General features: G+C 49.2%; 1 protein-coding gene across 1 annotated transcript in view; it reads left to right on the top strand.

Moving 5' to 3' along the window:
* The first annotated feature begins 3,172 nt into the window (after positions 1 to 3,172).
* Positions 3,173 to 15,344, top strand: part of LOC144109695 (serine/threonine-protein kinase PLK1-like) — a 29,291-nt gene continuing 17,119 nt past the window's right edge. The window contains exons 1-2 of the mRNA XM_077642495.1: positions 3,173 to 3,399; positions 6,248 to 6,365. Of these exons, the coding sequence (XP_077498621.1) occupies positions 3,173 to 3,399; positions 6,248 to 6,365 (345 nt within the window). The remainder of the gene's footprint in view (positions 3,400 to 6,247; positions 6,366 to 15,344) is intronic.

The raw sequence follows: 15,344 nt of genomic DNA on the forward strand, positions 1-15,344 counted from the left end.
ATCCGTTTGCTGCGAAGTTATTACTCAATAAGAGTGCTATAAGGAGCTATAGCTGGAAAAACATTATAAGAACAAGAAATAACTGCGCAAAAAGGACGGGATAAGCGAGAAGAAGAACACGGGACGATAGCGCAGACTAACAACTGGTTTATTCCACGAACGCCTCCTTCCTTCAACAACAAAGCGCATGCGCACCAACACACACGGAGGGAAAAACCGTAATGATCTCGTCAACCCGAGAAACTCCAACGCCTTGCGGTACATGTGAATGGACGCCCCACTAACACATTTGTCAGGCCCTTGTCTCGCGATTTCCAAGGCTTTGACGATTTCGCGTTCTTTATTTTCCCTCGAGCGTCCGATAACCTTAGTCCTGCCGAAAAGCGGAGTGCAATCTTGGTCATCATGCTTGCAAGTCTTACAATGCTTAGGCAGATGCTGGCCCCGTGAATCAGCTAAGGGATGTGTATGATGGAGTTATATAAAGTTGATACTACGGCCCGTTTGCCCGACATACACTTTACCGCAGGTCAGCGGAATCCGATAAATTATATTCCATCTACAGTGCACAAGTTTGTTCCTGTGGTTAGGGCTCAAAGCGACCTTCTTCCTTTCGTTCTGGTTTGTCCGTTCCCAAATCGGTGCTTAATACCTCAGACGGACAGAAGTCATATCCTTACATGCGAGTATAACAACGTTTAAACTGAGGTCATGCCAGGCCAAGAGTGTGTCTTTAAACAAACGGCATTTCCAACACAATCAAAATAAAAGACCAGCTCAGCAGAAAGGAATCCGGGAGTGTGGAGCGTGGAGAAGATAGCGAGCGTGGCCACGAAAGGCTGTGCGTCCAATTGGGACAGGTAGCTTGGTATGACTAAAGCCCCTAGATAAGCTTTTATAAGGACATTAGGTATGACTGGCTGCGTTGACCTGAAAAACTCAGATAAGAGATTAGTAAGCATGGCGGAACGAAATACCGAAAGACAAAAGCAGAAAGTAGACCTCCAACACCGTCTCAGTGGTGGACTTAACAGCGTTAGTTACGGAAGCTTCAATTCTTTATATCGGTGTGCTCAGCAAATGTGGAGAACACCGAATACTTATTTATGGTGGGGACATCTTTTGAGGCACGCCTTGCTGTCGCCCGATGAATTTGAGTGTTGCTATATCTGGGGTTATATTTATTTATTTATTTCAGAGAACTGCAGCGCCCGAAGGCATTTTTGCAAGGTGGGAAACAGAATAACTTCAACTGGTTTGGCCGAAAGTACCACAGGATAACAACAATACAATGACACAGCTAATAATGAATAAGGAAATGCATGCACTGAAGGAGGACAACCGCGCTCCACAAATGCAATGACACTAATGAAGTCAAAGACGCACATCACAGTCACACATCAGATAAGAATGCACGGAATTGATCTTCCGTGCAGCATTCAGTGACGCCGGCTGCCAACCTGTTCTACGCATTGATCGTCCATGGAAAAAGCGAGGTTTTGTAAATATCTTTGCTACATTTAATCACTGGGATCTTCCACTGATGATCAAGTCGTCTAGAAAAAAAGTAAGGTCGAAGCACGTACCGGTCTTTGTCAATGCTCAGCATTCCAATTTAGATGCGATGAATGATTTGAAACCTCAAATGTTCCCCACGGTTAGCTAAAGATCCCCAACCAAGGTGGTTTCTAAGAGACGTAGCACTAGTTGAGAAGCTTTAATTATTGGACAGAAATCACGCAGCATTATTCTGGACCCGCTCGAGCACGTCACATAAGTGAGCAAACTGGGGGGCCCGTACAGGGCATTAATGTTCAACAATTGGTCGTATGTAAGTGAAATACAGGAGTTTTTGACATTAGTCTGTGCTTTATTGACCTAGCGCCATAATGGCTTCCAACTATACAAAAGCCCAGTAAGCTTCTTGGGGCGATTGTCGGTGAGCTGGCAGTATGACCGTGGAGGAAGTGTTGGATATACTGTTTTCGAGCTCTGTTTGCCACTCGCTGGTTCATGAGTTCACTGAGTGTACTCACTGAACTCATCGACGAACGGGTGGCAAACAAATTGAATACATATTCTCATTAATGAAGGGATCGATGCGCTCACCAACGCGCGTCAATGGTCCCGTCAATGATGAACGCTTTGCCCAGACGAAGCCATGTCCTCTTGTCGGAACGTTGGCATGCACCCTGAAGTTTTCTACACCTTTGTTCACTTTCGCAGCACATGTGCAGGATGCAACGTGGATGGCAAGAACAGGATCAGATACAGATCAGTTTCATGTAGTTGTTAGGGACTTTTTATTATTATCATAACAATATAAAGAAAAGATGTTGCTAGCCGCGGCATCTGCCATCGAAACCTGAAGCACCTGAGTTGCGGCTGTCGGGAATAAAAGGAGAATAAGAGGATGTGGGTGTGAATTTTGAGTTAAAGCGTTGCTGAGTGCGTCGATGCCTTCATTTATGGGAATATTTATTCAATTTGTTTTCCCTATGTTAAATTTAACTTGAACTTGTGCCCTACTCCTCTTGCCGCCAATTCTCGGAAACACATCTTTGGCATTCCTTTCCACCCCTCCTCCCACGCTCTTTCTTTCATGCTTTCTCTGAACACACCCTCAAGTGTTCTCTTTTTACTTTATTATATGTTTCTCGGTATTTTGTTCCGCCATGCTGAATAACCCAGATCATGGTGTCTTAGAACACGAATATACAAAAAGGAAATCTAGCCCACAAGATGACACATGAGCAATGTGTGGTACATGAATAGAAAGAATTGAATTCCTTATACAAGAATGCGGCGGTATCTCCCGGATTTTCTGGGGCTGTCTAGACGCAGCCTTATATTGACGCCAGCGCTCGGGAAGACGAACGCGCCGATCAAGAAGGGAACGAAGTGTTGAGGAAGCGCTTTCGTCCAGGGCTACGCCGCTACTGACTCTCGGTCGCTTAACGCCGTTGCTGACTCTACGCCAACGCCAACGTGACATCTGGTGGAGGTGATGGGTGCGTTGTTCATGTACCGTACGCCCCCTTCAAGCCGCAGTTCATGTCCCGGAGAAATACCTAAGGTAGACACGCCAGTCCACCAGAGCAGTCGCCGATTGCAAGGCCTATCTCCCGAATTTGGACTACTCCCTTCTAATCCATCCCGAAGGGCTCCCACAATGAATGCCAACCCAGCTACAGTTCCGCCGGTCCTGCTCCACCACCAGCGTGAGCCACCGCATTTCCACGGCCAACCTCACGAGGACGCCGAAGACTGGCTGGATAAGTACGATCGGGTGGCCATCTACAATGGCTGGGGCGCTGACTGCAAGATGCGTCTTGTTTATTTCGCCCTCGAAGACTACGCGAGGACCTGGTTTATCAACAACGAATCTGGCCTTCGAACGTGGGATACGTTCAAATCCGAATTTCTCCGAGTGTGCAAGGACAGCACATTACATAAGGAGAAGGCTGACCTGATTTTGCGTCCCCGACATCAACTCCCCAACGAGAGTGTCACGTTGTACGTCGAAGAAATGAAGCGACTCTTCGGACGTGTGGAAGCAAGCATGTCGGATTAGAGGAAAGTAAGCTTCCTGATGAAAGGGGTTAAGGAGCAGCTGTTTTCCGGCCTGGTTCGAAGTCCTCCAGTGACTGTAACTGACTTCACAAAGGAGGCGAGCTCCATCGAGAAGTCTCTTGACATGAGGGCCCGACAGTACGACCGCCCAACAGCATCGATGCACACGGCCACTGTGGAGGGAGGCACGATGAACTCTGCAGAATCTCTACGTGAGATAATTCGATCCTTTGTGCGCGAAGAACTGGCGAAGCTCTTTCCGGCTGAGGTACAGCCTCAGGTTGTCACACTTGCTGATGTTGTTCGCGAGGAGGTGCAACAAGCTTTAAGCACGACCACACCACTACCTCTCCCAGACCCGGTACAGCCGCAGCACCCTGATCTCAGCTACGCCGCAGTCACCCGTCGTTTTATTCCGTCCCAGCTGAACCCATGTTACCATTCACCTGCCTCCGCCGCTATGCGGAGTCAACCTCTCCAGCTGAATTCTCCACAGCGCCTAGGACGACGCAGAACGGATATCTGGAGAGCACCAGGCAATGAGCCGATGTGTTACCATTGCGGTGAGGCTCGGCATGTTTGGCACCGGTGCTCATACAAGGAGATGGGTCTTCGAAGATTCCCGTCGGTTGTCCTCGCCCGACATGTGGAGAACGACCGCAGGAAATCGCGGACTACATCACGCAAGCGGGCTCAGCACAGCGTCGCTTCTCTCGATCACCATCTCCTCGTCGCTACAGTTCTCCAGAACGAGACCAGTCTCGGAGTTCCCGTAGAGGAAACTAGATGCTGCCGCTTCTTTAGGTTGCGGCTGCTCAACGACAAAATGTGCAAGATCCTCCATCGCCACAAGACAGTTCCAGTTCACACACAACGCCGAATGTCCTAGCCGTACCGACGACACATTAGACAAAGTGCCTCAATACAAGCCGATGTCCTCACGTACCCCTCCGTGGCCACGACACCGTTCCTCAATGCCGGACTCCTTCGACGCACTGCAGACGAGACCGAATGCCTCGACATCCCCAAAGTAAGACGCTAGCAACAGCCGACTTAGAGATTTCCGTCGATGGCGCCGATGTAACCGCGCTGGTGGATACTGGCGCCGATTATTCTGTGCTCAGGGGAAAATTTGCGGCGGCACTGAAAAAGGTCACAACCGCTTGGGACGGCCCACAGATGCGTACTGCAGGGGGCCATTTGATCACGCCAACGGGAACATGCACGTCGCGGGTAACCGTGCAAGGCCAAACATTACTGGCAACGTTCGTAGTGCTAGCCGAGTGATCTCGGGACGTCATACTCGTCATGAACTTTGTCACTGAAAACGGTGCCGTCATTGATCTGCAATCGCAGTCCGTCACGTTCTCGTCCGAGAAGACCATATCCGTCGATAGTGTTCTCCCAGCGGCGCTGCACATTCTAGACGAACACGTGACCGTGCCTCCACGTTCTAGTGTAATGGTAACCGTCGGCTCAAAGAACATACGGCAAATTGAGGGTGTCGTGGAAAGCAAACAATTGTTGCTTCTGGACAGAGGACTTTCCGTCGCCAGGGCGGTTGTCTTCCTCGAAGATAGCAAGTTGAACATTCTTACAAATTTCAGCAACGAACACCAGCACCTTAACACGGGGACGACTGCGGCATATATTGACGCTCTTAGTGAAACTATATATGTGTATGCACAGTTTAACGACTGCTTCAACGACTGAGCCTGATATACCTCCTGGTGTTCAGTACGACATTAACCCAACCCTGCCGTTCGAGCAGCGCGACAAAGTGCGCGAACTGCTCGATCGCTACCGTGGTGCCTTCGCGTCGTCGTCACGCGTCGGGCGAACGCAGCTTGCGAAACATCGCATAATTACTGATGACAATTTTCCACCACTCCGGCAGTTACCTTATCGAGTGTCCACTAAAGAACCTGAGGCTATCAGCACACAAGTGAAATAAATGCTCGCCAACGACGTTATTCGACATTCTAGGAGCCCGTGGGCGTCACCTGTCGTGCTTGTGAAGGAGAAGGACGGCACCTTACGATTATGTGTTGACTACCGTCGGTTAAACACCATCACCTAAAAGGATTGACGATGCCTTAACGATGCCTTGCATCGCTTATGCAACACCAGATATTTCTCCTCCATAGACCTGAACGCTGGATATTGTCAAATTGAGGTAGACGAGAGGGACTGCGAAAAAACGACATTTATCGCTCCAGACGGCCTGTACGAGTTCCAGTTGATGCCATTTGGTCTTTGTTCGGCACCCGCGACATTCCAAAGACTCATGGATACCGTTCATGCGGCTTTGAAGTGGCAAGCTTTTGTGGTCTACCTGGACGACGTCATCGTTTTTGCCCCGTCTTTCGAGCAGCAGCTGCGTCGCCTTGAGGAAGTATTGCAGGCCATAACGTCATTAGGCCTTACTCTAAAAGCCGAAAAATGCCATTTTGCATACGAAGAGTCAAAAGTTTTTAGGCCATGTCGTGAACTACGAGGGAGTCCTTCAGGTTCCCGAGAAAACATCCGCCATTGCCAATTTTCCACCGCCGCGTGATCAGAAGGAAGTTCGTCGATTGCTCGGACTATGCGCGTATTACCGCCGCTTCGTGGAGAATTTCTCTAACATTGCATCAACCCTTACTGATCTGACAAAGGCGCATATGCCGTTCAGGTGGGAACGACAACAGCAGACGGCGTTTCAAGAACTTCAACGCCGCCTGCAGTCACCCCCTGTGCTGGCGCACTTTGATGAACTTGCAGACACCAGGGTCCACACCGATGCAAGCAACGTGGGTTTGGGCGCTCTCCTAGTTCAAGTTCGGCGGGACCAACCACGTGTCATCTTTGGTACTAGGCGCAAACACACACAGAACACAAGGAAGGAAACGGTACAAAGCACCACTTTCAACTGCATTATTCGGAGGAACATCACACACACTTTTTTATACGCAAGGAACACAATCAAATCAGGATCGATAAGCACGTGCACTGGTTAAAACTTTCTTTTCCGCCTTATATAAAGATAGGGATGGATCACTGACGCACATGTTTCCTTTCTCTCCGATAAAAAAAACTTCAATTAATTTCCGAGCTTTGGTATCTTTACTGGCAGCTGGAATCCTCGCCCCTAAAAAATATGCCTCACAGGAGCGTGATGGGCAGGACCTAATATGCTTTGGCATGTTTGGCCCTTCTTTATTTTGCTCTAGATTTCTCTCATGTTCCCTAATGCGGTCATTGACGCAGCGTCCGGTTTGCCCTACGTATGAGTAACCGCATGAGAGGGGAATTTCATACACCATCCCTACGGCGCACTTCAAAAACGGTCACCCATGCTTCACGTACTCTTTCGATACGCGAGCACAGGCTTCCGAGCTTTTGGGGGACTGAAAACACAAGGGGCACCCCATGCCTGCTTGCGACCTTCTTTAAATTGTGGGCCATCTTATGTACATAGGGCACCACTACCGGTCTCACCACCTCTTCTCGAGGGGGATCTTCCCCAGCTCTAACCGCCACAGCCTTCATTTTTTGCAGTAGGCTTTCGGCGGCTGCCATCACAACCAAATCAGGGATTCCAGCTGAAGACAGCCCGGCCATTTGGTTCTGCCCATTGGAGTGCACGTGCTTATCGATCCTTATTTGATTGTGTTCCTTGCGTATTAAAAAGAGTGTGAGGTGCCTCCGAATAAAGCAGTTGTAAGTGGCGCTTTGTTCCGTTTCCTTCCTTGTGTTCTGTGTGTGTTCGCGCCTAGTACCAAAGATGAATTCTGACCAACTCGCCCAAGAAGACGTGCTTTTAAACCATGTGTCATCGCCTATATATGCGAGCCGCGCACTATCGAAGACAGAAGCCAACTACTCTGCCCCTGAAAAAGAATGCCTTGCCATCGTGTGGGCAGTTTCGAAGTTCAGACGATACCTTTATGGCCGCTCTTTCGAAGTAGTGACCTATCATCACGCACTATGCTGCCCTACCAACCTCAAGGATCCCTCCGGGCGCCTCGCACGGTGGAGCCTTCGACTCCAAGAGTTCGATATCACCGTCATTTACAAATCCGGTCACAGACACGCAGACGCCGACTGCTTATCGTGCTCCCATGCAAGCAGCTCCGGACAACGGTGCTGATGACGATGAAGTCTTCTTGAATGCAATACATGCCAACGATTTCGCCGAGCATCAACGCGCCGACCCCGACCTCCACGACATCATTCGTAATCTTGAAGGTACCAGCAGGAGAGTTCCTAAAGCCTTCAGGCGAGCTTTTTCGTCTCTCTGCATACTAAACGGTGTTCTCTTCAAGAAGAATTTCGCGGCGAACAGTAGGCAATACTTGCTGGTCGTCCCTGTGAACCGACGCGACGAAATTCTTCGCGCCTGCCATGACGAACCAGCTTCCGGCCATTTTGGTGTTACTAGAACACAAGCTAGGATTCAAGACAAGTACTACTGGCCTCGCCTGGGCCCTTACGTTGCGCATTACGTCCGCACTTGCCGGGATTGCCAGCGCCGCAAAGTTCCGGCCGTGAAGCCAGCCGGATTCCTCAAGTCAATTGAGTCACCTTCGCAAGTGTTTCAACAAGTCGGCATGGACTTGCTCGGGCCCTTTCCTACATCAGACTCTGGAAAGAGGTGGATAATAGTAGCCACTGATTATCTCAGACGTTATGCGGAGACAGCATCTCTTCAAAGTAGCACCGCAAAGAAGTATCCCAGTTCTTTGTTACTCATATCGTCTTACGTCATGGTGCTCCACAAGTTTTAATTACGGACAGAGGGGCTGCCTTTACCTCTGAGCTCCTGCACCATATTCTAATTTTCAGTCACACCAGCCACCGTCGAACGACTTCTCATCATCCCCAAACTAACGGACTGACGGAAAGTCTAAACAAGACGCTTGCGGACATGCTTTCAATGTACGTGGAACATAAAACCTGGAACGACGTCCTACCCTACGTCACGTTCGCATACAATACAGCCGTGCAGGAAACAACCAATATGATATCAGTTGGTCTAGTTTATGGACGTCAGTTCAAGACAACACTCGATGCCATGCTCCCTCACGTCAACGATCATCCAAATGACGATGTTGCGTCTTTCTTGCAACGCGCCGAAGCTGCCCGCCAACTGGCACGGGTTCGAATTCAGGACCAACTAGGCCAGGACGCACAACGCTACAACCTACGGAGGCGGCATATGGAATACCACCCAGGTGACGCGCGGACTGAGTGAAAAGCTCTTGCGCCGCTACTTAGGTCCTTACCGAGTTGTGCGACGCCTTGGAGCCCTTAATTATGAATTAAGTCGTCCCTCATGAGACTCAACAATCCCGTCGCCACCACCGCCCTGAAGTGGTCCACGTGGTTTGTTTGAAGCCCTAAAACGCAAGGACACCACCCTAGCTCTTCTCGGGACCCCCTGCTTTCTTTTCAGCATCGGGTCGATGCTTTCGGAGGAGGGGGCTAATCACGCCACCGATCGGGAAGACGAACGCGCCGATCAAGAAGAGAACGAAGTTTTGAGGAAGCGCTCTCATCCAGGGCTACGCCGCTACTGACTCTCGGTCGCTTAACGCAGTTGCCGACTCTACGCCAACGCCAACGTGACAATATATGGGGCTGCGGACTCGTCAAGCCGCCAAGTGGCATCTTTTTTTCCGTAGCCCCTCCATCTGTGGCACCTGATGGAAAATAAAGATGTGATTTGAACGCGGTCACTCTCCCAGAGGTTTCAGGGTTTAGAGGCAAGAATGGTCAGGTGAACGGATCTGCGCTACAAGTTAGCAAAACGGGATTGGAAGATTGGCGGCTCAAAAGCATGGGAGACGACATCAGCTTGGAACAGCAGGATTGGGGATTGTACTTTGAAGAAAATGGCGAATATGCAGACCTACGCCTTTAAAAAAACAAGCAAAAGAGGCCTAGAATGGTGGACATGCTACCACCACGTTTCAAATGGGGCACTGCTATTTCTTCCAACAATCCAAACTGGGCAAAAGGACGGGGGTCCACGCATAGATCTTCGCTATATATTCTCGTCCCTTTCACATTTTTGATGAACACAATTTCATGGGCTGAAGTCATGATGTACTGGCCACTCTTTAGCACAAACGAAAAGCAAAAGGCCCAGTTAATTGCCTATGATCCGTTAAAAAGTTCGAGGTGGCCTCAGCCATTACATTCTTAACTTTTTACACAGGACAGACCGCGTGTCCAGGCTAAAAGGTGAAACAGCCCAAGCCATATCTGTGGAGTACTTAGTGGTCCACCACAGTAAGACACATTAGCTGTGTGTGTGTGTGTGTGATGCGTTACAACATTCCACTAAGGACACCCGAGTAGTGCAGCCCCTACTGAACTTGAGCGTTACAGCCTTCGATCACCGCCTTCGCCGCCGGACGATGCTGGCGTCCCAGTGCCCGAACTCTCCGCAATCCCTTGTGATTTTTTCCTTCACATTTACGTTTTCTTTTTGCAATAACTTCAACACAGAGTTATAGTATATTAAGGTCCCGTTACTATTTGTGCATCCGTCCAGAAACTTGATGTTGCCATTTCTTCTTTCCTGAGAGAATCATCTTGGCATCGTATCTCAACGGTTTTACGTCTTCATTGAGACATTTCACAAGATCCTTATTTTGTTCTTGCCTGCAATCGTCCGACGTCCATGGATTAGATACCGCGCCAATGGACTTCACCCGGAAATTGCTCCCGATACCCACATACGTTCATTGCAGTTTTATTTTATTCCTCACCAAATCGTATTGCGATACATCAACTTGCCAACGCCTACCCCCTTCACTCCGTCGTTTATCTGTTCTACTCCTCCAAGTTTTAGACACCGATAAACGGTGGGTCATCTAGATCGCTGAATCTCAAATACAGCGCATGCACCTATTTCACCTTCTTTAAATGATGATCTATTTCTGACCCTTTCGCTCTTTCTCTGCCCTTATAGATATTTATGCAACTAATGACGTGCTAAATTTAATTTGTATATTTCCTTTCTTACGTTCCCATGGATCCATGCTGCTGGATTCACTTATTGGATTTGCTGATACGTATTCACAAGCCCGGAGTTCCGACGGACCCCGTAAAAAAGCCACGGCGCGGTCCCTGCCTATCCCTGCGCCCACCCCTCCAGTAAAATGAATGCCATCTCGCGAAAATACTCTAAAAACGCCTATTCCATGCACTTTCCTGTTTATTTCTGCCATTTGAAAGCCCTCTTATCCGACGTTGCAGCGAGACCATTGGGAGCGTCATTTAGTCCTGCCGCTGCTACATTGAACTACAAGGTACCATTACCACTAAGGCCGATTTACACGACAGCCCGTAGGGTCCGCGGCCCACGCATCACGTGTTCACGCGTGACTATTGGCCGATTCACACGACGGTACGTTCGCCCGCGGCCCGCGCATCACGTGTTCATGCGCCACTAAAAACTGGCCTGCAATCCGATGAAGTCAAGCTTATGCGACGGACCAAAAAAGCAGACGATGCGCTGGGTGTACCACTGTTGCCAGATTATTTTAAAGCGTTTGACTATGCTGGTCAAACTGGTTTTTCTTGCCGTCCGGTGACTGCGATTGAATGGTGCAGGTGCGGCCCTTTGTCCAATTCCTCAATAAGCTGGGCCGTCTTGCTTGCTGAGTCGATGACTTTGTCATGGTAGCGAAAGCCGTGCAGCTTGTCAAAACAGCGCGCCAGTCAACGTTACTCAGCGAAATGCGGCAGACGAAATACTGGCAAGAGCGGTGGTTGCCAGAGCTGGCCCACGCATCTTTGCGGGTCGCCTCTAATTCCCGCGAGAGAAGCACTTGAACTTCCACGGTTCTCCAGTCCGTGGGCCGACAGCACGCCTCTCGATTAGGTGACGCAGGACCAAGTGATGCGCGGGCCGCAAGCGAACGGTCCGTCGTGTGAATCGGCCTTATGCTTTTCGAGGCGCGCTGTCGGCGCGCGGACCGGTCAAGCGAAAAATATGAAGTGGGTTTTTCCCAGCAAGGATTCAGCGGCGGGTCGCGAAGCTGCGTGCTTTAGCTCTGGCCACCAGCGCAGTTTTCCCAACATTTCGATTGGGTTGCTAGTATAGTTGCTAGAATAGCCTCTGCTGCAGTAAATCTCACTCCCACGGTCAAATTTCGACGGAGGCGAAATTCTAGAGGCCCGTGTGCTGTGCGATGTCATTGCACGTTAAACGACCCCAGCCCTTCACTACGGCGTCCCTCACGGCCTGAGTCGTTTTGGGACGTCAAACCCCCATAAGACAAAACAAAAAAGTCATTGTGACCGATTTCAGTGACGCCACGATAAATCCGATTAAGTCCTAGTAATTGCCCATTAAAATTCCACCCCCTGCGATTTAACATTAGCCGGTCAAATGTGACCGGTCAGCGTAGAGAGGGAGAGAATGAGTCAAGGGCGGAAATCACCAGATGTCATCAACAGGAGGACCTCCTTTTAGGGGGCAATTGCCGATTCATTCTTGAGTTGCATGCCACTGTAGCTCATTCACTGTTGGGTACAGATGTGCAGAGATGGAGGGGTAAATTGGAGAGACGGGGTCAGTAGGCAGCAGACTGAAGCTCGACTTCTCTTTCCTGCTTACCAGCGTTGCAGCAACTTTCGCTCGCTTGGTGCGTTGTCTGTTTTTTTGGTCCGCCGTGTCCGCTTGGCAACATCGGACGGCAGATGAGTTGTAGTTAGGTCGGCACACATGATGCGCGGGCCGCGGACCGACCGTCCGTCATGTGAATGCGCCTTTTTACCAGCTGACGCCTTGCAACATTCTCTTTCACACGGCTGATATGCGGTACGCTCATGCCCGCATCTCTATTGCTTGAAATCAAGCCACCACCTACTTCAGCGCATGCGCAAACGACAGATTACAACAGCTGTCAAGCAGGAACGTAGCACATGGAAGGCGGAGTACGCATCTCGTGGATCCGGGTATCGCCTGCGATGCTTCCATGCGTTTGCATTGAACCAGTGTTCTGGCTAGCAGACGAGTTTTCCCTCATTGCTTCAAGCCGAAATCATAGGAAAATGGCGGATTTTCGTCTCTGGTTTATTGTCCTTTCCGGAAATATCCTCGCTGCCACTCGCCTACCCCTCCACCGCTCCAGTATAGTTCGGGCGCTGTGGCTCAAGTCGTAATTACCGGCGATTAGGACGTGTGTACTCCCTCCCTCCCGCTCACTTACTTTCTTCCCCCTTCTTGCTCTTACCACCGCCTTTATGGCTTTGTTCCTTCCCAGACTCTTGGCTCTGACCGCATTTGTTGGCGTTTCACTGTTAATCTCCTTGCTACCACTCCCTGCCTTATGAGTCACTTTTTCACACCTGCTCGTGATTGCCGTTTCCTGACCCATTTTCTCTAACTTGCCCAAACTACCAAAGCCATTGCCCATCCCGTGCACATGTTCTGCACTGGCATGTCCGCCATCTTCGTTTACAATATCGGTAGTTGCCAAACTTTCCCTGGGTATTCATTTGTCCCCAGTCTCCCTATTTCAGGTATACCTTTCCAGGGCATCCAACCACGGTTCTAGTGTAGAATTTTCACTGTCTACCCTGTTAAGTTGAGCACTCAGCACCTGAAAACGAATACTTCACAGTCTCAGCATGTAACCTGCTTTTGCTTTACAGTCTAGCACTACGGGATTATTGCTAATAGAAACATTTCTAGAATATGTAAAGGCTCAGACACCGCACGAAAACACGTGGTTAGAAAAACTTTGAAAACTACGTCCTTGTATAATAAGAGAAAGGACGAAACACATACGACGCAAGAACGTACTTTTCAAGCTGTGAACAAACTTACCCAAGCGAAATTAGTAATAATTAAATTTCGTCATCCGCAAACGCTGACTCCTGTCTGGAAAACGATGAACTAATATTCGGGCAAGCAATTTTCTGTTGTAACTCCACAGCAGGAAAGCGTGATTCATGACTAGGAGGAAACCTGACACTGGCGGAGATAGTACAGGCTGTTCACAGTGCCTATGCTAGCTTATCATGAACCCTGTGACGAGTCAGCCTTTGCTGCTGGAACACGTTCTAGTGAAGGTGTGGTAAGATCCCTAAAAAAAGCTATGTTCCCCGGAGATGCTCAGCATGCTGGGTGACCTGAGGCGTCTAGAAGGCCTATTGCCGAAGCAAGATAAGGGAAGGGAGTTCTGGGGCGCATACAATAGACTACAATAGGAGGACCACACCCGACGAGGTGCGGCCACTGCATGCATCTCCATGTCGAGTGGCGCCAACCAGGAGCGTGGCTAACTTTCGTGCACGTGGTGCTGCCTTTCCAAAACAGTACCGCACCGGTCAGAAACGGCAGTGACGAACTCAGTCGCTGGTGTCTGTGCTGAAGTGTGCATTGCGGCTGTGGAAAGAGTGGAATAGAGATAGCGTTTTCTCTCCGTGATGGCTTCTGCGACGACCAGCGACGAATTCCCCCACGTCGTCATCGACACGAATTCCCAGACAGAATACACCCGCGGCAAGTTTTTCGGCAAGGTATGTTTTCTTAGACAACGGCTGTGCTAATTTCTATACAGCAGAACGCGCTGGTACCCTTTTAGCATAGCCTGATTAGAACAACACCCCGTGAAAAGAGCTAGAATATTAATTGCGGGTGTCGCTTTGTGCGTCGGGTAAAGCGCAAATAAGCTTTGAGTGCTCATATGCTGTGCGAGTGGTTAATGTACAGCTTTTGGCAAGCGTAACCATGCCAATGAAGTTTGCAGTGTAACGTTGTAAGAATGGCGCACTATAAGCTCTATATACAGCGTGTTTCACCTAATACTTCATGCAATTTTTAAAGTAGGCGTTTTGTGTTAGAAAGGCGCTTTTTTTTTTGGTATAGCATTGTAAGCGGTGTAGTACGCCAGAATAGAGCTAAGATTTGCAGACAAGCAGGCTGGTTAACTAAAACTCAATAGTATGTACGTTTTAACTATTGCTGTTAGGCTCTATAATTCTTGAGAGCCATGTAGCCCACCCTTACCATTATCTATATCAGTTTTGAAATTTCGATAACGCGGTAACCTTCTGCGCACTGGCCGAACAGATTTTGGTTACATCCTGCCAAAACACGTACATTTTCGATAACCTTGCAGGAAAAGCAAACTCTCCACTGCACGTAACTCATTGAAAAAGCCAAAATTTGATGGGCCAAAGCGCCCACGGTAACGGCTTTTGTAGAAATTTTAAGAACTGAAACTTAGATTAGTTATGGAGGGCTACACTACTCTCGATAACATCAGAGCTTTGCGATATTAAATAAAACGTCAACCATTCAATATTAGTTAACCAGACTGCTGGTTAGGACTTCTTTGCAGTATTCGAGCGTAGTAGGCCGCTTACTTAAAATAAATTGCACATCTGCAACAAAAAAGATTATTCTTAACACGTTTAGACGCCGACTCGACTCCTTCATAAGAGGTGACTGCTGTAGCTAGCGTCTTTAAGTATGGAGGGGAGGATGGGGTCAAAGGAACAAAATCTGTGATGCGAAAGGCGTGAGGGAAGGGGTGGGGGGAGGGGGGTTAATGCTGTTAGTCACGTTGCACAGTGGGGAGGGGGTCATTGGCGACTTTTTTTCGTTGAGTTGAAGAGGGATTAATTCCCTGGGCATGTACTGGGTGCAGGTTTGCTTTTGTGCGGTTGTTGTTCAGGGTGGTAGTAGTAGTAAGTGGATGAAAGGGGAAGAGGAAAGGAAAGTGCTCGGGCCTGTGATTGATGTTATCGCACCACCACCACCG

The sequence above is a fragment of the Amblyomma americanum genome, chromosome 11, assembly GCF_052857255.1.
Source record: "Amblyomma americanum isolate KBUSLIRL-KWMA chromosome 11, ASM5285725v1, whole genome shotgun sequence".
In the NCBI taxonomy this organism is placed as follows: domain Eukaryota; kingdom Metazoa; phylum Arthropoda; class Arachnida; order Ixodida; family Ixodidae; genus Amblyomma; species Amblyomma americanum.